The following is a 25,754-nucleotide window of genomic DNA, read 5'->3' as shown; positions in this document are numbered from 1 at the left end:
CTGGCCGTCTCTCACTTGGTACATGTCCACGATCAGCATTTTTTTTCCTCCGTGGTCCACGAAACAGTCGTGCTTTTCACCGTGGGCGCCTCCGGTCCAGGGACCCGTCTGTCGTGTGCTCCCGAGCAATTCGTATTTGTATTCGCATCCATCTCGTTCTCTGTGCCTTAAACTCCGTTAGTGCAGAAGTAACGTCTGTTTGCTCGCCGTCGTATCTGCGTCTGGTGTACCATGCCCGGCGCGTGGTGGGCCCCGATCACTCTTGGTCCCTGTTCACATGCGAGGCTCTGGGAGCAAAGCAGCTCGCCCAGAATCCCGCGGGAGCGCCCGGGCTGGGAGCCAGACTTCCGGCCGTCTCCACGTCACTGGGCTCTGCCGGTCTTTGCAGAAAGCTCGAGGAATCTCTTTGATCACAAGACAAAACTATCAGTCCTGGACGTGGCTCCATAGTGCAGCGGTTAGCATGTCTGCTTCGCACGCAGAAGGTCCTGGGTTTGCGCCCCAGTGGAGCCACGGCCCATGGTCTGCGGCCAGGCCACACTCAACAAGACCGATCCCGTCTGATCTCGGAAGCTAATCAGGGTCGGGCCTGGTTAGTACTTGGATGGGAGACCACCTGGCAAGACCAGGTGCTGTAGGTGTAAAAAATAAAAATAAAAAACTGTCAGTCCTGGTGGGGAAATCAGGAAATCAGGAAACCTTAGAGAGCGGAGCTCAGCCACCGCCCGGGGTCGGACAGTTTCCCTCCAGCTGCCACCTTGTCCCCTCCGCCCGCAGGGCTCCCAGAAGGAGCTGCTGAACCTGACTCAGCAGGACTACGTGAACCGCATCGAGGAGCTCAACCAGTCGCTGAAGGACGCCTGGGCCTCGGACCAGAAAGTGAAGGCTCTGAAAATCGTCATCCAGGTCAGGCCTCGTGACTTTCTTTTTCCCCCTTCAGAATGTCCCGTAGACGCCTCCGCGGCCGGTCGCGGTTCTGAGAGGCCCGGCCCCGGGCGCTCGCCCGCTGCTTTGTCTGTCCCATCCATCCTCACGCACTTCCTGTGAGGGCCGGGCCTGTGGGGCTGCGTTTTCACGACAGGGCTAGTCCCGAGGCCACCGCGTGCAGTCGCACGGTTCCCGGGGACGCCCCCGAGACGCCGGGATCGGCGGTGTCCCCCCGCGTCACGCTGTGCCTCCTCCCCGGCACGTTCGGGGCGGCGCAGGCCCAGGACCGCCTGCCCGCCCGCCTGCCCGCCTTTGGGTTTGCTCCACCAGATTTCCCCCGTCTCTTCGGAGCTAACGGTCGTGTGTCCCCGTTACGTGCATTTCAGATCATGTTCTGCATAATCACGTGACCAGAACCCCCCCCCATGTTTACGGTGTTGGGGGAGGTGCTTTTGTTGAATCCCTTTGTTGGTCTGTGACAGTTCTTGGATCGCAGGGGCAAGCTGTGGAAGGAAGACGCCTCGTTCTGTTTCTCGACCCCCAGGGACTGTCTCGTCTTGGCAAAACATGTTCTGTAGGAAGAACAGCGGCCACGTTCTGATTTTCAGAGCAGAGTCAAGAAGGCGTTTTCAAACAGCTGTTATAGTTCAAAAGGACAGATTCTGTTCTTTCCCGGTGTTATGGCAACGTGACACTTGTTTGCTCACCTGCTGCCCGGAGAGTTTGGGAGACTTTGTGCCAGGCACTCGAAGTCTTTCACGGTGACACTTGGTGTGGTGGGTGCGATGTTTTTTTTTTTTTTGGCGTCTCATGAGCAAGGCCACCCCGCACCCTTCGGTCCCGGGTGTTAGTTTACAGAGTAAACACACCTGCAGAGGAGCCATGTTTTACTTATCCATTAAAAGTGAGGTAAGGGACATGCAGGCCGTGGCCACTCCGGCTGCCACGAGTCATGTTCACACTCAGCAGCGTGGACATGTTTTCATTTCCCAGGTCTGTTCCTAGGTGCGGAGTTGCTAGGTCGTGTGGCCAGTGTACGGTTAGCTTTTTGAGAACTGGCTGACCTGCTTCCCAGAGTGGCCGCCCTGTTTGCCTCTCCGCCAGCCATGCACAGAGGTCAACACCTGTTCCCACGGGCGCTGTAGTCTGTCTGATCATCCCAAGGGGTTTCGAAGGGCGTGTGGTCTTAATTTGCATTTCCCTACTGACTAATGATGTTGAGCAGCTTTTTGTGTGCTCATGGCCATTTTTCTATCTTCGAGTCTAGACTTGCCTATTTCAAAAATCAGGTCAACTTCTCATTTAGTCGTAACAATTCTTTATCCTTAATACAAGTTTTTTACCAAATATATGATCTACTGGTATTTTTTTCTAGTCTGTGGCTTTTTTCCTTTTCATAATGGTGCCTTGGAAGTTTAGAAGTTTTAAATTTAATGGAATCCAATTTATATATTGTCTCTTTTTTTGCCTCATGCTTTTGGAGTTGTGTCTAAGAGCTCTGCCTAACCTAGGATCGTGAGAATCTTTTCCCGTGTTTTTTTCTTGAAGTTTTGTAGTTTGAGCTCTCACATCTGGGTCTGTGGTCCGTTTTGAATTAATTTTTGTGTAAGATGTATAAGGTCTAAGGATTTTTGTTTGTTTATTTTTTGCATGTGGCTATTCGGTCGTCCCAGCGTTTGTTGGAAAGACTGTCTTTTCCCTAGGGAATGATTTTGGCGCTGCTGTCAAAGTCAGCTGACCAGAGATTATTTCCAGACTCGGGTTTAGCCCACGGGTCTGTCATCTTGCCTTATGCCAGCGCCACACTGTCTTGGCCATTGTAGCTTTCTGGTTAGCCTAAGTCTTTTAACTTTGTTCTTCTTTTTCAAAATCGTTTTGGCAGTTTTGGGTCGTTCGCATTTCCATGTGATTTTTAGGCTCCGTGTGTCAATTTCTCACCCTCAACCCCTCAAAAAAACACAAACAAATCTTTTGGGCCTTTGATAGGACTTGTGTTGACCCCATTGGTCAGTTAGAGGGATTTGTCGTCCTAACAGTAGTGAGTCTACTGATGCATAAATTGCGGGTCCTTCGCTCTGTTGACGAACACCTGGTTCCTTTTCTTCTTCCATCATTACAAACGACATTGCTGCGACCACCCCTGGGCGCATCTGCCGGCCTTTCTCTGGACCAAGGCCCCTACCCTAGGAGTAGGGGGGCCTGGCGAAGGGCATGTGGCTGTCCAGCTCTACCGGACGGTGCTCGTTGTCCACAGTGGCCGTGCCGGCTGACTCGCTGGCGGCAGCAGAGGGGGATGAGCCATTGCGATGCCTCCCAGTGTTCGGTGTGAGCAGACTTCCTCTCCGTTTTTCCCCATTTAGGAAGTGATGACATCCTACTTTATCATGGCTTTAATTTGCAATTCCTCAATTATAATAGGATTAAGCATCTTTTCACTTGTTTATTGGACGTTGGTTTTTTTTTTTCTGTAAAATGCTTCATGTCAACTCCCTTTGCTCATTTTTTTCATTGTCGTTTATATTTTTCTTACTGATTTTTAGGATCTCTTTTATATATTCTGGGTAGTCATTGTCTTCTGATTACCTAGTCTGCATCTTTCTTTCCATCCATCTGTCCGTTCATCCTTTCTTAGTATTCAGCCGTAGGTTTTCTTTTATCCATTTGCTTTGGTTGTTCAATTTGAAAAAAAAAATCCTAACTTAATTAGAAATTGCTAGCGTTTTTCTAGAATATTGCTAATCGGAAACAAATGGAAAACAGCCCGTTAGTATTTTTCCTGCCGTGTTAATAAGTTCGATAGCGAGTATTTCAGGCAGAGTAATTTGTCAGGCGTCCAGGAAACGTTTATTATGGTGGGTCCCAGCCCCGGCTGCATGTTGGGGTTGCGTGAAGTCCCATGTCCCAGCTGCACCCAGACCGGCATCCTCCGGGTCTTTGGGGGCGGGGCCCAGCTCCATTATTTTTAAAAGCCCCCCAGGTGGCCCCAAAGCTGGGAACACTGGTTTGTTGAGGGCATAGGCCGTTCAGAGTCTGCTGCTAATTGTGGATGTCCCAAACCCGGTGCGCCCCCCGCCCCTCCAGTGAAGGCCACCTGGAGCCCCGGCTGGAGGACTTGCCCAGCCCACCGGTGTGGTGTGGGGCAGAGAATCTGCACTTTTAACACTCACACCCTGGGCGCCTGATTTAGGAAACCGTACCAAAGCTTTGAAAACCTGGGGAATCTTCAGAATTGTGATTGAAAAGGTAATCTCAATTCATAACACTGTTACACCTTGAACTTCGGATTAAAAAACAAAACGAAACAAAAAACTCCGCTTCCTGTCATCCTCCGTGACACACGCGGTCTGTGACACACGCGGTCTGTGACAGCGGCCGGGGCGGGGTCGGGACACAGGCGTTGGGACGGCCCAGGCGCGTTGAGCCCGTCCGGGTTTTCTCTCCCGCGCCTCGCCAGCGGGCCGTGGACTGTCCGCGGCCTCTACGGTTCAGCGCCGTCTCCCTTCCCCAGGCCCTGGCATCGCGCGGGGTCGTCGTTTAGGTCGCAGCGCTCACACCGGGCGTCACGGAGCCCGAAACGGAGTCGTGCGTGTGCGCAAACGCCGCGTTCGGCGTCCCCGCCGCCGTTCTGACGGCTCACCTTCCCCCCCTCCCCTCGTGAGCTGTCAGAGGACGTTCGCAAATGAGACACGGTTACTTCTAGGCACGTAACACTAAGCAGAAACTCGGAGAACCGAGCGGTTTAGGTATCGGGTAACAAGCGGAAACCAGACGTTGACCCACCTCCAGATAGGATGAATGTTAGAACCGTTCCCAGACGTCAGGAAAGTGCGTCTTAAAGGCCCCTTTCTCAGCGTCCACATAGTTTCTAAGTGACATTTGCTGTCTGAGGGTCAGCCATCAGAGTGATAAAATGCTACCAGGGTGGTTTAGTTCCTTCTGCTGACCTTTGAATTTATAAAGACTTCAGGGTGTTACATTTAGTTCTTCAGAGTAGAAATGAGGTTTTTGTTTCTGTTTATAAACGATAACTTAATCTGGGGTGTTGTAAGCCCGAGTTGTGTGGCTCCAGTCTTTTGTTGAGTCGTGGACGTGTCGATGGCCCCCTCAAGAAACCTTGGAGACTTCTTACGGGGTCATTTCATAGGAAAGAATGCTTAAGCATCGAGACCATCCTGAAATAAACCAGAGGTGGCCGTGCTGAGGAGTCGTCTGCAAGGGCACCGGGGGGAGCGGCGTCTTTGACTCCCCCGGGTGACCTTGAGTGTGGACCCCGGTCCAGCGTGTGAGCTGAGACCCTTCTGGGTGTGGTCCCTGAGCCCTGTAGCTTACCTGCGGGAAGCTGCTCATACCAGCCTTTCCTTAAGAGACTGTCGTGAGCAGAGTCCGCTCTCTTTGTCAGAAGCAGGGGGTTTTGTTTATCATCGTATGTCCCGTGTCCAGCGGGGGTCCCGACGCACAGTCGACACCGCACCTCTTTGCAAGTCGTGAATTTTCTAGGCCCGGAGCGTTCCAGCCAAGCGGAAGCTGACAGAGAACTCTCTTTCCTTTTCCTAGTGTTCAAAGCTTCTTTCGGACACGAGCGTTATTCAGTTCTACCCAAGCAAATTCGTCCTCATCACCGACATACTCGATACGTTCGGTAAGTACTAGTTGTATTCGTCTTAGATCCAGGAAACGTGTTTGTTTGTTTGTTTGTTTGTTTGTTTAGATCCAGGCACTGTGGCGGGGGGCAGAGTTGCTTTAAATTAGGTTCTGTTTCGGTTTAAGTCATTAGGTAAATAGTGAGGCAGGCCAAGCCACCTCCCTGCCCCGTTCATTGAAGGGATGCTGTTTTTGAGAGAATCGTAAGTGATGTGCGAGCGAATGCAGCTGGGCCTCTGTCCAGCGCTTCCGCTGCCTGGCGGCTCTCCCTGGGGACGGCAGCACCAGGTCCCTGTTGCCGAGCTGGATGTCTGAGCGGCGTCTCTGCTGGGCCCAGCCCAGTCCGTCTCCAGGCTCCGTCACCAGGCTCCGTCACCAGGTGCACTCTCTTGGCCATTTGTCCACTTTTCTCAGCCTCCACCGCTGAAACCTCAGTGCAGGCCACGGCCCTCTCCTGCTTGGCTGACAGATGTAGCTCTCGCGAGATCTTCCCGCATCATCGAGGCTGCTCTTTGTCCCGCGGGCCACCCCTCGGGCAGAGCGGTCTGGACTGAAGAGAATGACTGGAGAGACAGGTGGCCTCTGGGCAGCTTGGTGGCGAGCCATGCCTCCCTCTGGGCTGTCTGTGATGTTGAGCAGTGTGGCAGGAGCCCCACAAGAATGGGCAGAGTCGCCTCTAGGAGCTGGACACACAGAGCAGAGCAGAGACATTCCCTGTCTTAGCAAGGAAGGGCCGGTGGCTCCCAGCCCGCAGGTCTTGTCTGTAACTGTCAGAAGATTCGACGTGTCAGAAAACAAATGCCCGTCAGAGAGACCAGGGACCTGAGCGAATTAGCTAGAACCAGTGGCAGAAAACCTGACTCATACGAGTTTTGGAGAAAGCGGGTAATTTTCGGCTGCTGTGGAAAAGTCCAGGGGTGGTCTCAGACACAGCCGGATTCGGGAACTCAAACAACGTCTCCAGGAGGGGCCTGGGCTTTTTTTAAAGTACCTCCACTTGGGTTGGCGTCATTCTCAAACCCTACAAGATATCCTCAGCTTCTGTTCACTGTTCCAGGAAAGAACTTTTTTTCTAAGCATTTCCTCAGAGTCCCGGAATTCAGTCTCATTGGCCTGGCTTGGATCACACATCGGTCCCTGAGCCATTTGGGGTATCCGGGGACTGAAAAGGCCAGTTATCCAGATCTGGGTGGGTCTGTCGCCAGAAGGAGGGGAATGGACGTTAACCGGGCTGTAAGAAGCGAGGACCCAGCTAGCAGATGGCATCTCTCGGGTTCCGATGGCCCGGAGAGGTGGCATCAGGCACTGCTGGGCGTTGAGGATGCGTCAGCAAGTAAGACAGAAACGTCTGCCTTTGTGGGCTCCTGTGCCAGTAAGAGGGGGTTTACAGAGCACGTAAGTAAATCTGGTTGGATGTCAGGCGACAGTGCTGTGGAGTCGCGGGAGAGGCTGAGGGGACTCGGAGCGCGGACGGGTGGGGAGCCCGCGTTCTCGAATAAGGCGATGGAGGAGGCCCCACCGAGAAGTCACTACGTGGGCAGGCGCTTGAGTCGGGGAGCGCGGGGCACGCTCCGCGGGGGTGGGCGCGCAGGGCCAGGCCGCCCGAGGAGCAGTGGGTGCAGAGGCCTGGGGCGGGGCTGCGGCCGGCAGATGTGGAGAGCTGAGAGGCTGGGGTGGCTGGCGTGGGGTGAGTGGGGGGCGGGGCAGGAGCCGCCGTGGCCAGAGTTCCCGGTCGGCCATGGGAAGGACTTGGGCTGTGACCTTGAGGACGTGAGGAGCCAAGGGGGTGTCTAGAAGGAAAGGGCGCGGTCAGATTCGAGTCCGGGGGGCTCCTCCGGCTGCTGTGTTGAGGGACAGTGGGGCGGGGCGGGCAGAGATGGCGGGAAGCGACCCGGAGTGGTGGCGCATTAGGCTCCAGAGCAGACGCCAGGCCAGGCCGTGCCACCGCGCGTAACAGCCTGTCCTCGGGGCGAGCGCGTCGGCCGGGGGCATGGGCCGTGGCCGTCCAGTGCTCCTGACGGCTCCGCTTCTCACGGCGAACGACCGCCAGCCTCCTGCAGCTTCCGTCTGCGTGAGTCAGCGCCCTGCGCCGGACCAGCTCAGGGACGCGGCGAGATGCAGTCTGTACCCCGCAAGCAGGCCACATCCAGACATTGCCCTCGCGAGACCGTGGGGCCGCCCCCCTGCCAGCCCGTGCTGGCGGCCCCCTGTCCCCGAGCTCACCAGGCCGGGTGCCATGCACATGCCGCTGTCCCCCAGAGTTGGCCGGGCTGGGAGCTGCCCGCAGCGGAGAACGGCCTCGGGCCTGGCCGTCCTGGGCACTTTAGTAGTGTTAAGTCACGCGGTGTCCGGAGCAGCCCTGCGAGGCCGGGCCTGCCCTTACCCCTGTTTCTCAGGCGAGGAGGCCGAGGCACACACGTTCCCTGGCTTGTCCAAGGCCCCGAGGGCGGTGAGTTCTCTCGGCCGTCGGGGCACCTGTTTTATTTCGCTCGGACTCGGCTCGTGGGAAGTCACGTTCTTCCCAGAGGTGGCCGGATGTGTACACCTTCGCCCCGGCAACGTCCGGGAAGTCTGGGAATTCATCCGGACTGTGGCGGCAGCAGGTGGGGGCAGCCCGGGTGGCCTTCGGGAGGGGCGTCCGTGCTGGGAGAGCCGGGAGCCTCTGTGGTGGCCGCGCCGTGCGCCTACGGGGAGCACCTCCTGGGCACGTCGCCTGCAGAGGCAGCGAAGGCGCGGGACGGACGGCTGTGGCGCACGCCCGGTCAGCGTGGGGCGGGGGGTTAGAATGCCGTTCACACCACTCGGGCTTGCTTAAGGACGCGGCAGAAGGACACCCAAGAAACGAATAAAAGTGGGTGCCCTCGGAGGGCGGGGGGCGCAGCGAGGGGCAGGGGTCGGGCTGGGGGAGAGACTCCGACACCTCGGGCTGCCCCCGGGATGTTTTCCCGTCCGACGCGGAACCGGCAGCCACGCGCCCGCCTTCGGCACCGGGCCCCTCGCCCTCCGCCTCCCGCGGTCCCAGCGGCTCCTGCGTCTGGACTGTTGCGAATGACCTTTCCGAGGGCGGTGGGGTGGCCGGTGCCTTTAGGTGCTCAGGGAGACTGCTGCGCTTCGGGGCTAGTGAGCGGTTTCTGCCTTTCAAAGAGGAGTGGACTCCGCCTTGCTTGGGTGGGGCGTCGGGGCGCCGGGTCCACCTCGGGGGTGCTGGGAGCTCGGGCAGGTGTGCGGTGTGCGGAGGCTGTCACCGGGATTTCCCTGGCGGCCCTGAGCTCAGCTCGGCTCCGGGGTCCCTGCCCGTGTCCCTCGCCGGGTCCCCCGTGTGAACTTGAGTCTTGGTTTCTCCATCCGTGAAACGGGACTAGCAGACCTTGCCTCTGGGGCTCTGGAGAGAACTAGACGAGACACAGTGTAGAAGCAGTCGTGTTTTTTCTCTTCTGAGAACTTCCAGGATCGGTGTAAACGGCTTCGAACGGGACCCGGTACAAAGTGGGTGCTCGGGAAACGTTTGCTGTCACCCCTGTCGCTATTTACCTATTTTAGCGTCGTGGATTTATAAGAAAGCAAATTAAATGAGGAAATCTCAAAGCAGTTGTCTGCTGACCTAACAAAGGGGGAAAAAAACATTCACCAAATTCGTTTGCCCCAAAGCGAGTTTGTAGTTAAAGGCCCCTTAGAATACGGGAGTGAAATATAACAATTGTCCGTGGTTTTGGAGGAGTGGCAAGCCGTTGGTGGAGGAGGTAGAGGTGTTGTTCTGTGCTCTGGAGGCCGGTCTGTGCGCCCTGGACGTGACAGGTTTGGCAAGCCGCCCGGCGTGGCTCGCCGTGTGACTTCCGGTGCCGGGTTCTGTGGCCATCACAGAGGTGGCCCCTCATTGCACCAGGTGTGCCTGCCACGGGGAGCCCATGGCCGCAGGGAACCAGACACTCCCTGCCAGGAGGACAGAGGCCGGTGGCTTTGAGAACGGGGTGTGTTCTCCGAGGCTTCCCGCGAGCTTCGGACTCAAGCGGTGGTTGGGAGCAGTGGTTCCCTTCCTCGCCTGCACGCCCAGGAGCCTTAAAGACACTCCCAGGGGTCAGGCTGCACCCCCAATTGTTACGTCAGCACTTCTGAGGACGGACGCAGGGAGCAGCATATTTTCAAGTGCCCCCAGGTGCTCCGAGTGTCCCAAACCGCTGGGAGGAGGAAGGCCGGCCACAGTCTGTAGAGATCCCCATCTCCGAGGCAGGCTTCAGCTCCGAGGCCCCTGGGGCCAGTGGGTCTCGCACTCGAGTGTATGAAAATGTCCTAGCGAGGTTACTCAGCATTCGCAGTCCTAGTCCTTGCCCTCCAAACCACTCTTCTTCGCGTGCTCCGAGGTGGGCCCAGGATGTGCATTTTCAGCGAACGCAGGTAAGGATGGTGTAAGGCCACACCCACCGGGAGAGGCAGCTTGGTGGCTTCTTGCCCGTAATCCCAGCATCGTGTCATTTCTTGGTGGTGTCATTCGATCTCATGTTCTTTGATCAGAAATGGTCCTTACAACTTTCCTGTCTCTTTGTCTGTGTATGGACAAGGTGTGTGGTTCTCTATTGCCCTGGATGGAGGAGTTACCAGAGGTGGGTAGGGGGAACGGACTCGTGAACCCCGGGAGGTACTTTTGACATTAAAGGTGATTCGGGAGGGTCCAGAAAATGAATAGGACTGTAATGTTTATCCCCGGAATGTGATGGCATTGTCTAGAAAGCATGCACAGAATAAATGAAGTTTCTTGTGCTAGGCTAGGGGTTGGCTATAGACCAAGTGCAGACTGCCCATTTGTTATTGTAAATAAAGTTTTATTGAAACACAGGCACAGCCCCTTGTTTGCATACTGCCTACGGCTGCTTTTGAGCTGCAGCTGCAGACTTGAGTAGTGGCAGCAGTGACCTGTGACCCACCCAACCTAACATTTGTCCATCTAGGCATCTGACCAGCAGTGAGCATCCACGGTGTGCCCGCGGTCCAGGCACTGGGGAGACGTCAGTGTGCAAAACAGCCCCGAGCCTGTGCCCTTGCACAACTCGCCTTCCTGCTGCTGGGCCCTGGATGCGTGAGACGCGGGAGGCCGTGGCAAACCGGGCAGTCCGTATGCCGTTCCGGGCAGCTGCCCATCCCTGGAGGGATAGGGGTGCATTTTGGGAACATCACATAGGAAGCAGCAAGAAATCTGGGTTTTCACGTGAATCCTCCCAATTATTACGTGTCGGCAGCTAAGTCAAAAAATGTTAAAACGCTTTGTGGGCTGCCATGTGGCGAACCAGACAGAATGGATCACAGCTGGATTCAGCCCACGGGCCACCCGTTTGCGGCCTCCTGTCTGGAATGGGACGTGAGCCGTTCTCCGTGGAGCGAATGGGGGTGCCTGTGACTCCTCTGACCCCGAGGGTCACTTACAACTTGAAGGGGAGAGTGATCACTCACCTGCCTCTCTCGGAAAGCAGAAGTCCCTCCCTTCATTAAAAACAGAAACAAAGACGCGTGGCTCCCAGCCCGGCCCACCAGGTGGCAGCAGGTCTCTGCGCTCCGAGGTTCGAGGTTCGGTGGGCGCCGCCGCCCTCGTTCCGCGTGTGCCCCCGCGAGTGTGACACTAACGCACCTGCCGTTTTCTCCTCAGGGAAGCTGGTGTACGAGCGCATCTTCTCCATGTGTGTGGATCACCGCAGCGCGTTGCCGGGTAACGTCACGGTCCCCGGGGTTTCGTCCTGCCCCAGTCAGGGCGAGCTGCATGCCGAGCCCGCGTTCACTGAGACCCCGTGCAGTGTGCGTGTGTGTGCGTGCGTGCGTGCATGCGTGTATGTGTGTGTGTTTAATTTTTGGTGTGTTAAACATAAAAGGAACACCTTTACAGCTCTCTGACCATCTCGGTCTTCTGAAAACATTAGAAGGTTTTCACATAGCCCGGCTAGGAATTCGGGCAATAATCTGAATGTGCCAGAATGAAAGGTATTATGTTACAGTTACTTTCACACCAGCTTAAATCCCTCTGCTGCTTGACGTTATAATCTCTCTCCCGAGAAGCAAATGGCTTTTAAAAACCAGCTTTATATGTAAAAGGAGACCGTCAAGCAAATCGATAACAGATGCTTTGACTCTCCAGTCTTTGCCCAAGTGATGTTTGCGTTAAATTTATTGCCAATCAATTTTGAATTCCCAGGAGGTCAAAGTGGTAGTAGATCATGAATTTCTTTTGTCATATAAATGGTGATAATGAGTCTGGCAACCTGGAACTCGCAACAGCAGCTTCCTCCTCCCCCCCCCCACCACCCCTGGGTCCTAGTGCTGTTCCGCGTAAACGTAGAACAGCGGGGTTTGCACCCCTTCACTTTGCCGCCTCCCGCTCGTGACCGGACGATGGCATTGACAACGATAACCCATAATTTGACCTTCCTTCCTCCCCTTTCTCTTTCCTTCCTTCTGTCCATCCGTTTATCTACGTACCTGTATGTTAAGAACTTTGTGATATACTTATTAGAAAGAGGCAGAATCCTACAGACCCTTAGGGCTAGAAGGAGCCATCTGGTCTCATCGCAGACAGGAAACCCAGTGCGAAGTGGCCTGGGACTTGCCCGTGGCCTCGCTGCCCGCTCGCGAGAGCCTCGCCCTTAGCGCTGGCCCTGAACTGTCGGTCACAGCAGCCGGTCCAAACTGAGACGTGCTGTGAGTATTAAAAAAGTACAGTGGATTTCAGAGACTTAACACCAACAAAAGACCATAAAGTATCTCCCCGATGATTTTTTAAGATACCGATTATGTGTCGCAATGATAGTTCAGATGAATCGGGTCAACGAGAAGCACGTAGTAAAGTTTCGCCCGTGTCCTTGGCCTTTCTGGACGCGGCCCGCACGGTGTTCCTGTTGGACAGCACCTCCCCCACACCACCTCACGCCTGTGATGCTTTAACAGCTCCTCCCACGTTCTGAGTGTCGCGAGATGGGGGGGGAGGGGGCGGGCAGTGAGCCCCGGAAGGCACACGGGGCCCTGGCTGACTCGAAAGGCCTTCTCCGTCCGCTCAAAGATTTGAGAAATCCAGGCGCATTTATTTTCACTTGCCAACCTGTCCTCCATGGGCTCTACCTGCAGCAGCGAAGTAAACGCAAATCGGTGTTTTCCTCGGCTACAGCAGTATTTTCAAAAATGCTTTCGGATACAGGTTCTGTTGTTTCCTATGGTTGCGTATCTAACCGTTTAAAAACGTTCATATTACCCGCCTGGCCCCCAGAGGCATTCGCGTTTGCGTCTACTGTAATTTTCTTTCTCCCAGTTTTTATTAACTGTACAAACAGCATTTTAGAGCCAAGTAAGGGAAACGTTACCAATAACTTACTCCCTTATGTGAACTATAAAAGTGCAAGATAAAAGGCGATTTTCGTCTTCACTTGCAGTCTTTAATTAGTACTTTTGTCATTGAAATCTCCCTTCCCGAAATATCTATTTTTTTACCTTGAGCAGTGCGGATCAGGCTTTCATTTTATTAAAAATGACTTCATTTTTCCCCCCTTTCAGTTAAAATCTTCATTTGCGTGTATTTTCTGGTTCCAAGAACCGGAAAGGAAAAAGGGTACACCTTTCTCAAAACCATCAGTGATCTCGGGGATGACTCTTCATGATGATGAAGAGAGCTTTCACCACCGCTGTGCAGAATTCTGCCTGAAGAGATTAAGCGTAGACAGAATCGGGTGGTCCGTGCCCTCATTCCTTCCGTTCGCATCAGGTCCCGATTGCTCAGTTTAATTTCTGAGCCTTTACCCAGGAGCTTGAACTAAGGCATAGCTCTTGTGAGTTTAGAAAGACACCAGCCTCCTTCAGGTTCATGGACAGGCTGTGCTACTAGCTGTAATCATTTTTAAGCATCTCAATCCAGCATATATGTGACGAGACCATCTACTCTGTGATAAAATTTTGTTTGCATTTTGGGAAAAATAATTTGGGTTTATTTTCTTGTCCTCGTCAACCGTGGGCAGTCCTGTCTTCAGTTTTAATCCATGGCTGACAAGGGTCCCATCTGGCTAAGCACGTCCCCAGCCGCCCTGGCCTTTCAGGCTAAGATGCCATTGTGTTCCTGTAAGCGCTGTGGCTTAGAGGCTTCTCACTGCTGCCGCAGAGACTTGGCAGGTGACAGAGAACGAGACCCGCCGGTCTCCTCCCTCCTCCTGAAATAGCCAGAGAAGGTCAGGGTTGGGGGAAGCAGCGCTGTAAGAAAAATAAGTAGGAACTCGAAGGACGGAAACTCTGCTGTGTGTTCCATCGAAGTCTCTTCTGAATTACATTCTAAATTGCGAGTCCGTTCTCCACGTAGCAGTGCAGATACGAAGCGTAAGTCACGTCCTGTCATTTCTGTGCTCAGGAGTCTTCAGGGGTTTCCGTAGCTGTTAGAGACGCTCTGACTCCTCAGCCAGGCCGCAGCCTTCTGTGACTTGGCTCGTGACGCCTGCTTCTCCCCGCTCGCCTGCCGCGGCTGGCCTGCTCGCTCTCGGTCCATGCCGGAGGTCACAGCTACCCCAGGGCCTTTGCACTTGCCGTTACAACCTCTTCCTGGACATACAGTTCCTCCACATCCGAGCGTGGCTGGCTCCTTGTTGCCATTCAGGGCCCAGCTCAAATGCCACCTCCGTCTAATGACATCCCCCAACTCAAGTCGCTGTGTATTCCAGTACCTAGTTTCATGTCTTGCATTGTGATGACTACTGTTGGATGTTACGTGTTTGCTTGCTCATTTTTCCTGTTCATTGTTTCTTCCCCCACTGAAATGTAAGCTTCGTGAGGGCAGGGGTCTGTCTTATATACCGTCAACATCTCTCCAGAGCCTAGAGCACTAACTTTGGTTGGTTCTCAAAGCATTCGCATTGAGTAAATAAAGGAATGTTACATATCATTTTGCTGTAAGATCTTGAAGTCCTGCGTAGAATAAAACTTTTCCTAAGTTATCTCTTGAGTTGGAAGGGAAGCCTAAAGCCTCTATCGGAACACGCAGGCCAGTGTGTAGCTTGCAGTTGGTACACGTGCCCTTGGCCGAACCCTGGTTCCCTCAGCTGGAAAGCGAAGGGTTTGTTTAGATGACCTCATAGGCTTACTTTGGCTTTGGGATTTCAAGTCACGTGATTGTCACGTGTTGAGACGTTGACCCTGCCTCTCCATTTTCCACATGGCAAGACTGACAAATGAACTTCAGAATAACCTTTATCTTTTCTCGTCTGGATCTCTTGGAGTTTGAAAAAAGATTAAGTGCCCAGGTTCAGGAAAGGGAAAAATGGTAATTACTCTTCCCTTCGAAAATGGCTAGTGAATCATTTGGGAATGAATGAAGCATGCCAGAACATCCAAAAATAGATAAATACTTGAGATAACAACTCCCCAATTGTTTGCAGTTGAGACTAGTGACTGACCGTTCTCTGCTCGCGAAGTAGCTGAGGTTGATCTTTTTGCTGATTCTGTAGGAATTTTGATCCCCTTATTCGCGTGCCACCAAGAAGTAGGAAGCAGAACCAGGGGCGAAAACTGCCTCGCTGCGCGTGGCGGGAGCCGGGAGGCCACGTCCCCTCGCCGGGCTCTGCAGCCCTCAGCCCCTCCCCTCTTGGTTGAATCCCGAACGCAGAAAGCACCTGCAGTGGCGAGAGCAGCCCCCGACCCGTGCGGGCTTCCCTGTCCTTCCGAAGGCCATTTCCGTGGAGGGTTCAGCCGTGGCCTGCTTGGTGTTGATGAGTTTGGTTTTTTCCCCCCATTTTTTTTTTTTTTTCTGTTCTCCCTTCCATTCCTTATTAAGATGTATGTCAAGCTGAGGCTTGGGCGACGGTGCCTGCAAGCTCAAAACAGCGGGAACGCAGGTCGGGCTGGCGCGGCAGCGGGGCGGAGGTGCCGGGGACCCTGACAGCTCTCTCGTTGCTCCGGGGCAGATGGTCCTGGAGGTCCCGGCCTTCGTGCCACGTTCCAGCCCCCAGGGGAAGGAGGAGCTGCAGAGGTCAAGCCCCTTCTTTTAAAGCTTTTTTCCCAGGAGTCCGCACTTCCCTTCATGTCCTGGGACCAGAGCGTGGCCACGCCTTGGGGTGGCGTTTGCCCAGCAGAGAAGTGAGAGATCTGTTATTAAATAGGATGATAATGAGAGAAAGGGGCAGTTTTGCCCCAAGGCGGCCTAAGTCTCGGAGCCAGTACGGAGCTGGCTGCCCTGTCACCATGGGGCCTTCCTCGCCCTCCCTCCAGGTCTGGCCCACGTGCTGTTCAGAGCACAAGCTTCCATCACGTTTCATGTTCCAGTCACAGGCGCGCAACAGCATCGCCATGGTTACCGGCCGGTCCACCGAGAACCTGTGGATCATGTTAGAACAGCGCGTGCGGAGCGCCCGGGCGGAATGCCAGCTCTCAAATTCCAGCTCTCGGCTTGCGTGCTGTGGACTCTGGGCAGGAGGCTAAACTCCTCTGTGCCCCTCACATCTGCAAAATGATGATGAAGTACATCCCTCGGAGGGCTTGTGCGGGCATCAAGTGAGCCGACGTCTCTAATGCACTCCGAATCGCCCGGTGCTTAGAAAGCCACCGCGTGCGTGTGTGTGTGTGTGTGAGAGAGAGAGAGAGAGAGAGAGAGAGAGAGAGAGAGAGAGAGCGAGCGAGCGAGCGCGCGCTGTCGTTGTCACCAGGCTTTTCCTAATAACGATTTCTGGAAGGAAAGGCGGAGAAGGTCGGGGACCCGCCCCTTCTGCCTCGCCGGCGTGTTCCCGTCCCCGGGCTCACAGCTGTGACAGATCCTGACACTCAGGAGGGCTGATGGGTATTATTTTTGTATTCCAGATCACTTCTCTCCAGAGAATGTAAATGACACAGCCAAAGAAACGTGCTTAAATTGGTTTTTCAAGATTGCTTCCATCAGGGAACTCATTCCAAGATTGTATCCTTTCTTTTTTTTTTTTTTTTTTTCATGTCTGATGACTTTAAAGAGGTGAAAAGAGTCACGGTGTTAATAGAAGCCACATGATGCCCTGAAATTCCTGTTGAAACTTTGGTCCCGTCTCGGTCGCTAGCCTGAGAACACAGTGGCGCTGTAGAAAAGGCCGTGGACTCCTGGTTTGTCACTTAGAATGCTGGGCCATGGACCAGGCTTTCGCTTCCTCGAGGAGCTTGTCCTCTCCGTGTGAGAGCTCCATCCGTGTGTGTCGTCTGTGGTCCAGGGACCAGAGCGGGGCCGAGCCACTCTGCACAGATGATGTTGGTGAGGAACAGGGAAGCCGACTTCCACGCAAACCGAAGCTTCGTGCCCCGAAGTTCATCTGTTCCCCACCAAGTCTTTGATCAGCTATGCTCCAAACCGTGTACATTCCAGCGTGCAACCCTGAGTCGGCACGTAGCAGTTTCCAGGTTTTATTTTAAATAAGTATAAAACCTTGAAAGCCAAATATAGAAGCCACAAGCCACTCGCTCGCTCACTCTCTGGGTTGTTGAGAGCCAGCGTGGCCCCCGCCTCCCGGTTCTGTTCAAGAATAGTTCAGTCTCTCCCCGGGGAACCGGCCGTCTGGAAAATGTCTTTCTTAACGGAATGTTTTTGCAGTTACGTGGAAGCGTCCATCCTGAAGTGTAACAAGTTCCTCTCCAAAACGTAAGGCTCTTATTAAACGTCTGGAACCATAGCATTGCCAAAAAGTCAGTCTTCCTCGCTCTCCTCCCCTCACCCCTCCGACCGACACACACACACACACACACACACACACACACACGTGCGCGCGCGCGCACACACGCACACACACACACCCCAATGACAATGAGACAGTAGCTGTCATTCTTTGAGTACTTAGTGTGTACTAAGCACCTTTCGTGCATTTTCTTGTTTAATCCAAACGAAAACTTAACGAAGCAGAGATACCATTTTAATGCTCATTTTACTGAGGAGAAAGCTCAGGCTGAGAGAGGTTGGTGGAGCGGCTCATGGGAGACCAGCTCAGGTGTTTGCATCCTGGCTCTGCCATTATCAGCCATGATGTCTTGAGCAAGTTATTCGGCGTCCCTGACCCCCCGTTCTCTGCTCTGCGAACGAGGCCCTAGGAAGAGGCCTGTGAGGGTCCCTTGAGCCACCCACACTGCGCCGAGAGCAGCTCCTGGCCCGCAGTCGGCCTGCACTCAGTGTGTCGCTGCCGGTCAGGACGGCGATGGTGATGTATCGGATGCGAGAGCCTTTGCTCCTGAGCGCCAGGCTGCTCCAGGTCACTGCGGTCGTTGCTTTGAGGGTGGGGGACCAGCGTCCAGAGCACGAGCTCCCTGTGGCCACGGCCCCCTCAGGGTGCCCCTAGAGGACTAGTTTGGGTTTAGAATCTAGCGCACCAGCTGCGTTTGAGCAGAATCTAGGGATGCTTCGGGTCCTCGCGATAACGTTGGTGCTGAGGACAGTGTATTTTTGCCTCGCAGTGGGGGAGGATACCGCCTGGGGCGGGGGGAGTCCCACGTCCTGGAGAAGCCAGTACGGCACCTTTCACGTGGAGGGGGGCTGCGGGTGCCAGCCCCAGGTGGAGGTGTCGGGAGCTGGGCAGGCGCAGGGCGAGGACAGTGAGTCAGTGCCAGAGGACTATAGATAAAGCGAGGATCCTGGGAGGGTCAAGTGGTGACCTGTACATGGAAAGGAAATACGGGACGGAAGCGGCTACATCAGTCAAAGAGATGTGACCTGAAGCAGGAAAAAGGTGAAGGTTAGATTCCGCCATCGCACAAATTTTGGTCCAGATGAAAGAAACCACTCAGTGAACGAGAGAAACGCTGTTACGTGGCGCCAGAAAACGCCCCAACTTCGACCTCGGTGCTTTCCCGCCTCTGAACTTAGGAAGCTCGGCTTCGCCTTCATTTTAAAAACAAGCACAAGGTGCCCTCATGCGAGTAACGCCGCCCTCTCTTGTCTCCCGCAGGGGGATTTCCGAGTGTCTGCCCCGCCTGACCTGCATGGTCCGAGGGATCGGAGACCCGCTGGTGGCCGTGTATGCCAGGGCCTACCTGTGCCGGGTAGGACGCGGCGCGCCCCCTGCTCGCGAGCGTGGCAGGGTCCTGCCTCCTTTGGTGTGCAGCAGGCTTCTCCGCCACCTCATGAGTCACCAAAGGCAGGCCTGTGTTGGCTGCCAATTTTAGAACTCGGCTCTTCCGCAGAGCTGTAGGATTTTCTCCTAAAATTAATTTTAAAGTAGAACCACTTCTAATTAGAGGACACGTAAGGTCATCTTCCTACAAACGAACCGGCTTTCAGAATTAATTTGTTTCTTCTTGCTGGGAAGAAGGCCCCCAAGGCCTTTCAGCTGATGGGTTGCTTTTCATTGACTTGAAAAGTGCTTTCCCTTTGTCTAGAATTTGATCTTTTTATTAGTTTTTTGTCCTGGTGTTCGAGTTGGCGCAGAGTGGAGGTGGGGAGGGCCGGCCAGTGGGGACAGGTGCTTCCCGCAGTGATGGGAGGGTGCAGGCCCCTTGCCCCAGCTGCTCTGGGGGGCGACGTGGTCTGCTAGCACCTCACTTAGCCTTTTTCTCCTTTAATGCACCAGGAAGCTTCCACCTAAAACTTTTTTTTTTTTTTCCATTTATGAAAAATGCAAGCTGCAGAGAGTTTACAACTCCTAATGGGGGCTTCGCCTCCGTCAGCTTTCAGTGGGGGGAGTCCTTGCCCATCCTGTCCCATTAGCACCTTTCGGGTGGGCAGTCGCCCCTATTTCATGGGGTCCCGGTGAACCAGCTTCCTTGAGGACAAACCTGCATAGACTCCTCCATCCCCCGCTAGAGATTACTCATCTTTTGAAATCAGGTGAGAACTAGTAGCTTTTGATCAACCGCTTTTATGTGATATCCAGCATGTGACAGATGCTCTGTAGTCTTGACTGTCACGAGGAAATCAGTGATCGCCCCCAGAGTGAGTGGCAGACACCCTTATGAAGGACACTTTCATAGGTCTGCTGCTTGATCCTGTGAATGAAAGAAAAAGCCATCATTCCAGGGTGCTTCCCCCCACCCCCAATCCCCTTTAACAGAGGCCAAAGTGTGTATGCCTTGCCATCTGCTTGAAACTTGGAGTATCAGGTAGGTTTCCTCGAGTTTCAGCTTTGGAATATATTGACGCTCGAGTACGTTTTCTGAGGCAGCGTTGGCTGAAGGTCAGCTACACAAAACTCGGCTGGGTCCTGTTGGGGAGATGCCGGGTTGTGGCTTTTTGCATGTTTGCGAGCTACTGCCTTTTCCCTATAGAGCATAGCAAATGCTTTGGACACTCACCTTGACATCAGTTGAATAACAGAGTAATAAATATTTAGGAATATTTTGTGCCTTACGAAGATGCTTCTCTCAGGAAAAAGAGAGTAATACTCATTCCTCACCATCCTGTTCAGGTTTAAAGTTTGAAGTGGGGGGCATGAGTTAGGGAGGGGACGTTCGTTGCGTATGAAGTGCCTTCGCATGGCAGATGAAACTTTAAAACTCAGCGATGGTGAGGAGAGATCGCAGACCCATCCCAGGAAGACTAGTGATGAAGTACACTGTACCTGTCGAAATCCTGTCCGTCGATCCAGGCGGTAACATCAGGTCCCCTGATTGGATAGTTACCAGAAATCTCGGACGTAAAAAGAATAAGGCAGTCTGTGCATTAGTCAGAATTATTTTGGTTTGCAAGGGGCGGAAACCCAATTTATGCTACTCGAAGCAGAAAGAGTGATTTGTGGGCTTTGAGGAGTCTCGGGGTTGAGCAGGCAGGGCTCGACCCACGGCCTAGAGCGTTGTCAAGATCTGTCTTCTCCCGTGGCACCCGCTGACCCCCCGTGGGCCGGCTTCGCCCCGTGGCTCGCTCTTTCCCGTGGTGGCCCCCAGCGGCGCCCGGCTTCCCGCCGCCCATCGGGAGCCACAGTGGAGCGCGCGCCTCTTCCCAGCCGTGCCAGTCCGGGTCTCATGCCCGAGTCTCAGTGATCGGCCTCGGGCCGCGTGTCCATGCCTAGACCAGTCCCGTGGCCGTGGGGTATGCTCGCTGACCCGGCTCGGGTCCCGTGCCCAACCCAGGAAGTCAGGGTGGGCCGCGTCCTCCCTGCCACGGCCCACGACAGACACCGCGAGGACGGGGGCCGGGCGGGCAGGAGCGGCGGAGGGGAGCCGTGAGCAGCCACCCTGGCTTCTCTGGGCGGAAACCTTCAAGGCCAGAGCAGATTTCCAAGCCGCTCATCTGGCTTGATGGGAAACGGGAAACAAAGCACAGAAGCAGCGAGTGGGCAGGGCGTGGGGGGCGCTCGGCGCTGTTTATTAACGGAAAGTGTGATTAACTCCTTCAGAGTCGCAGCCCCTCCGCTCATCTCCACCGCCTGTCCGCTGGGCCTCTCTTTACTGTCGCCTAACAGATAATTATCGCCTTTTCTACGATGTGATTAAGTGGAAGGAAAGACAGTAGAACTGGATCTGACATTTGTTGTTAGCATTTTTTTTTTTTTTTTTTTTTAAATCTACTACTCGTCCTTGGAAAATCTCCCAACAGCCGTGGAGCTGCCCTTGGACTTGAACGCCCCAGTGGGTCTTGCATAATTTTCCTCCGAGGAATTCATCACTAGCTGTCTAAAAAAAACACCATGATTGTTCATCTTTATGACCTCTGGGTAGTAAGGAGGCAAGAGGCAGAAATCTGTCCCCATTGGAAAAAACCAGATCCCAGAAAAGCAGCTTCCCTTACAAAGTTGTTTTAGTGCCGAAGCCAATAATTTGGGATCGAGGTGGACCCGAGTGTCCGAGGGGCTCTGTTTAAGGGACAGGATGGCCCTTCGTCTCGTTTTAAACACGTGTGCTCCCCCTCCACAGCTCAAAACTTCCCTTTTCCACCCAACCCCAGGCCTCTGGCCACCTTCCCTCCTGATCAGCACATTTTTTTTCAGCTGGAAATGTTTGTCTTTTTTTTTTTTTTTTTTTTAAACAGCGAAAGCGGAAGCCAATGGATTATACAGCATCGTTATACTTCATGCTCGTCTTACATAAAACTGCTTAAAACATGTTGAAATTTATGTCTGCTTCCGTGACCGCCCAGCCTGCGAAGAGCGAATTCGTATATCTTAACAATGCAACAGTGAGGTCCCAGCTGACTCTTACATACCAAACTCTTTCGCTTCATTTAATAAGTACAGCCACATGTGTGTTTATCGTTTTTTGGAGAGGAAGAAAAAGTCGTATACACAGTCTCGAGGGAACGTTCCTGCTTAGTGCTGTATTGATTTGTTCTCGTGGTCATCCGTTCAGAAATACATTCATTACCTTTGGGAAATTGCAAAGATGATTACTGAAAATGTACTCTTTTTCTTGTTAAAAATAGTTCCTGTGGTTTTTCTTAAAAACAACAACATGTGCTTCTTGAATAAGAAAATAGATAAGCAAAAAGTAAAAATTAACTTTCTGGACTTTTCTCTATGCCTCTCTCTCTCTGTATATTTTTAATTTACAAAAATGGCATCACATTGTAAATATTATTTGCAACTCTTTTTTTTTATCATCGAGGTAATTTGGATTTTTTTTTTTTTGGCTGCAGGTGGGAATGGAAGTGGCTCCGCATCTCAAGGAAAGCCTGAATAAGAACTTTTTTGACTTCCTTCTTACATTTAAACAGGTAAGAAACAGAACGCTGTCAGAACAGCTAATCGACATAAGGTACGTGATCAGATTCACAAAACCCAGTTGCTTTTCCCAGTCGAGATTGCCTTAAAGCTCTCTAAATGTGTAAACCCTAGAAAATTACACTAGCATCTGTTAGAAACAATTAAAATGTGTTGATTGTAGTGAACAAGCAGAGAGAATTAATGTGCATGTGTTAACAGGAAGCGTCTCTAGTCGATCAGCTTTTCTTCTGAGCATCTGCCGGCTCTGTTTTTATCGGCTTACTTCTTTGCACAGCGCACATTCCCAAAACAGCTCAGCTTGGCGACATGGGAAACTTGGTGCGTTTTTTTACTAGTTTAAAAAAAACAAAAACAAAAACAAAAAAAAACCTGAGAAACGAGGCTGTTTCTCTCGGGGCCATCCAAATGCTTACCAGTACGCACAGTCTGTGAGTTCGTTGCACGCTCTTTGTTATGTGACCTTCCCTCCTTGGCTGAGTGTTTATTTGGTCTCCTGTAGATCCACGGGGATACAGTCCAGAACCAGCTGGTGGTCCAGGGAGTGGAGCTTCCGTCCTACCTGCCCCTGTACTCGCCCGCCATGGACTGGATCTTCCAGTGCGTCTCCTACCACGCCCCCGAGGTAACGTCCGGGGGGCCGCGGAGGAGGAGATGCTGGGGCCTCCACGGCAGCCACGGCGGCCCAGTGCTCGCCGCTGCGCTGGCCCGTGCTCAGCACTTTCCCCGATGGTCTTGTTTGACAACGCTGGGAAGGGGGCGTGGAAGCTGGGAGGGGCCGGGTACCGCTGCGAAGTCGCACAGCGGGCTTGCGGTGTGACTGAGCACAAACCCGTGGCCTCCGACTCCAGGGCCAGCAGGCTTCCTTGCCTCTTTCCTGACCTTCACACACAGCGTCGCCGGAGCAGGCAGTGGTAGCCTCGTTTTGCAGAAGGAAAGTGAAGCTCAGACATGCAATCGCTTTTATAAGATTTTCTTTTTGGCCTAATCGAAGCATCGTCAGGAATTAAAGTGAAACCAGAATCATAGCAGGTACAGCTTTTTCTTCCCCAAGACCGAGAAGCGATGTCAGTAGCACACCGGTCAGATTGTCGTTATAACTGTGCACGACGAAGCTCCCTGGTCTCCTCGGTGACGGTTGAGAATTTATTCTGTAGGGACGAGGAAAAGGGCTATAAAATAAGGATGCTCAGTGCAAAATTCAGATACACCTGCCTTTTCCCAGAAGCTGCAAATGTGTTGACAGCCCTTAAGAAAAAACAAAAATGTAAAAGGACATGGCTTTGACTAAGCAATCTCATGTATAAGAATATCGCATGGAGGTAATTGGACAAGCGCACACACACACGCGCGTGCATCCGTCTGTGTAGGTTCTGCCATGCCAGCACAGATGTGGACAGCCCCACAGGGGCCGGTTAAGTGACGGTGCGTGTCTTCAGCGGAATGTTACGGGCCGTTTAAAAGGATGGCGACCCGCGCTGGTCTGTGTGTGGTGACGTGAGGCTGTTTGCAGGGTAGTGCCGAGCGCAAAAAGAAGGCCACACGCACTGTCGTACGTGTCCCCAGCAGTGAGGCGGCCCAGGGGTCAGTGCGGGCCCGGGTCCGAGTCCGGCTCCGTTGCTTACAGCCGTTGGGACGAAGCAGAGGTCAAGCCACCCGTCCCTCACTGCCACTCTGAGCGTTTTCTCGTCATCCGTAACGTGGGCGCAGTGCTTTGTTTTCTAGTCCACTGCGTGATCAAGCAGGGTGACCCACTTACAGCGCTCCGGGGAGCTCCCCACGCACGGCGCGCGAATGTTGGTGGCATCGTCAAGGTCACAAACGCAGTTGATTTTTACACCCGCGTAAGAGAACTGGGGGGGTGGGGGGCGGGGGGCATAGGACCATATCGCTGGAGGGCGAGACTCCGGATCCTCTTAACTTATTTTTCTTGGCCTCTGTTTTCTAACTTTTCAGCAAGTGTAATACATCCCTCGCATTTTTACCTTTTCCAAATTCTACAGTATGAGGAGAAAATAGGGACGTGTTGTATGTCAGGTGAATTTTTTATGATTAAGTCGATTGATTTCCAGTCAAGCTGGTGTAAGTGGAAGATTGTTTGACATTTGCTGGCCTTCTGCATGGCCCATCCCAGCACCCACGCCCTGGCAAGGGCCCCTGGGGGGAGGTACCATGAACTTGACTGTGGACAGGGCGCGCTGCCTTCCAGCTGAGCAGGACCGATGTGTCTGAAAATGAGCACACTTATTTTTTTTTACCCTCCCTTATTTTAATGAAAGGCAAAATCAGATTAAAAACAAAGTACATGGCATAAGCGTTCTTCCTTTTATTTTAAGCACCAGAAATCTCAGAGGATGGCAGAGGCGGGGGATAGAGCTTTCCCGCGGAGCAAAACTCGAGGAAATCATTATTGCACTAGAAGAAGTGATTATAAAAATTAGGTCACCTGAATAATAATAAACTCTATTCTTAGGGCACTTAAATAAGGAACGTGCAGTGTCTTGTAAAAAAAAAAATTAATCATTTCAAAATGCAGAATCGATGTCAGTGAGGAGGGTGATGTTGAAAATGCGTGTGGCAGTGTGATGCCCCGAAGCCCTAGGACAGCGTCCGGAGTGTGTCAGCTGGGCCGTTAGAGCCGTGGCTGGCTTTAAGAGGCCACTCCTCCAACACGGGAGTGTCAGGTTTGGCTGTAGCAGTTGGTCATTTACAGGACAGGCAAGGGGAAAGAACCTTCTAGATGAGAGGAGGGAGAAATGCCTTCAACTATGAATATCTGACATACAACATTTAAATCAAAATTGAAATGCAAGACCCCAACCCCTCACCCCCCCTCCAAAAAAAATCGGAGTGATTATTCAAAAAGGCTTTTTTGTTGTTTGAATACAGGTTTTTCCTCTCTTATGCAATTCAAATTATAAGAAGTAAAAGAGGGATTTCTGGCCCCTACACCCCTGGATGAGCGTCTCATCGTTTTCGGCAGCTCTCTGCCGTCGGGGTGGCGTGGGAGGTACAGAGACCTGATCCCCGCCATCAGGGGCGAGCCTTGTCTGGCATGGAGTCCCATGCGATGTGCTGAGCTGTGAGAGGCAGGTCGTAGATGCTGCAGGGAGGAAGAGGCACTTGGCAGAGGCTCGGGCAGGTCAGGCGTCGGGCAGACCTGGGGGGGGGACCCTGGCTGTGTTGCCTTGGGCGCCTCAGCCTCTCTGTGCCTTGGTTTTGCCAGCTGTAAAATGGGGCCCATAATAGAACCTTCCTTGAAGGGCTGTTAGGAAGTGACCATGATAATGCCCTCAGGGTATGGGCAAGGGCCAGGCGTGGTGGGCACCAGGCAGGTGGGACCGGCTACTGTCTTTGTGCTTGGCCTTGACGAGGCTCACTGAAGGGGGTGGAGGCCTGAGCCGACCTGAAGGTTAGGAGCAAGCAGGGGGACAGTAAAGGAAGGGCCAAGGACAGGGACCTGAACAAACAGTCCATTGAGGGGCATAATGAGACTAGTGTCGTGGGGGAAGAGTGGGAAGTTAGGCCGGCGGGGGCGGGCCAGCCCACGAGCTTGTCCCACATAACGTAGCGGAGGTCAGGCAGCTC

General features: G+C 53.4%; 1 protein-coding gene, 1 non-coding gene and 1 pseudogene across 4 annotated transcripts in view; all 3 read left to right on the top strand.

The window, feature by feature from the left end:
* The window catches only part of VPS35L (VPS35 endosomal protein sorting factor like), a 95,364-nt gene that overhangs the window by 14,290 nt on the left and 55,320 nt on the right, over positions 1 to 25,754 (top strand). For 2 of the 3 annotated variants that reach the window (XM_036225458.1, XM_016156903.2), the window contains 8 exons: positions 778 to 906; positions 5,482 to 5,566; positions 11,204 to 11,263; positions 16,369 to 16,465; positions 17,123 to 17,170; positions 18,465 to 18,558; positions 22,082 to 22,159; positions 22,669 to 22,791. In XM_036225458.1, coding sequence (XP_036081351.1) covers positions 778 to 906; positions 5,482 to 5,566; positions 11,204 to 11,263; positions 16,369 to 16,465; positions 17,123 to 17,170; positions 18,465 to 18,558; positions 22,082 to 22,159; positions 22,669 to 22,791 — 714 coding nt within the window. The remainder of the gene's footprint in view (positions 1 to 777; positions 907 to 5,481; positions 5,567 to 11,203; positions 11,264 to 16,368; positions 16,466 to 17,122; positions 17,171 to 18,464; positions 18,559 to 22,081; positions 22,160 to 22,668; positions 22,792 to 25,754) is intronic. The other variant, XM_016156904.2, reaches the window with a different exon arrangement.
* On the top strand, positions 441 to 513 carry TRNAA-CGC. Its single transcript has one exon. It is a non-coding gene; the product is annotated as a tRNA-Ala (tRNA).
* Positions 523 to 641, top strand: LOC118607530 (annotated as a pseudogene).

This window comes from Rousettus aegyptiacus, unplaced genomic scaffold (genome assembly GCF_014176215.1).
Source record: "Rousettus aegyptiacus isolate mRouAeg1 unplaced genomic scaffold, mRouAeg1.p scaffold_m13_p_8, whole genome shotgun sequence".
Taxonomy (NCBI): Eukaryota; Metazoa; Chordata; class Mammalia; order Chiroptera; family Pteropodidae; genus Rousettus; species Rousettus aegyptiacus.
This window is presented reverse-complemented; position numbering and strand designations above follow the sequence as displayed.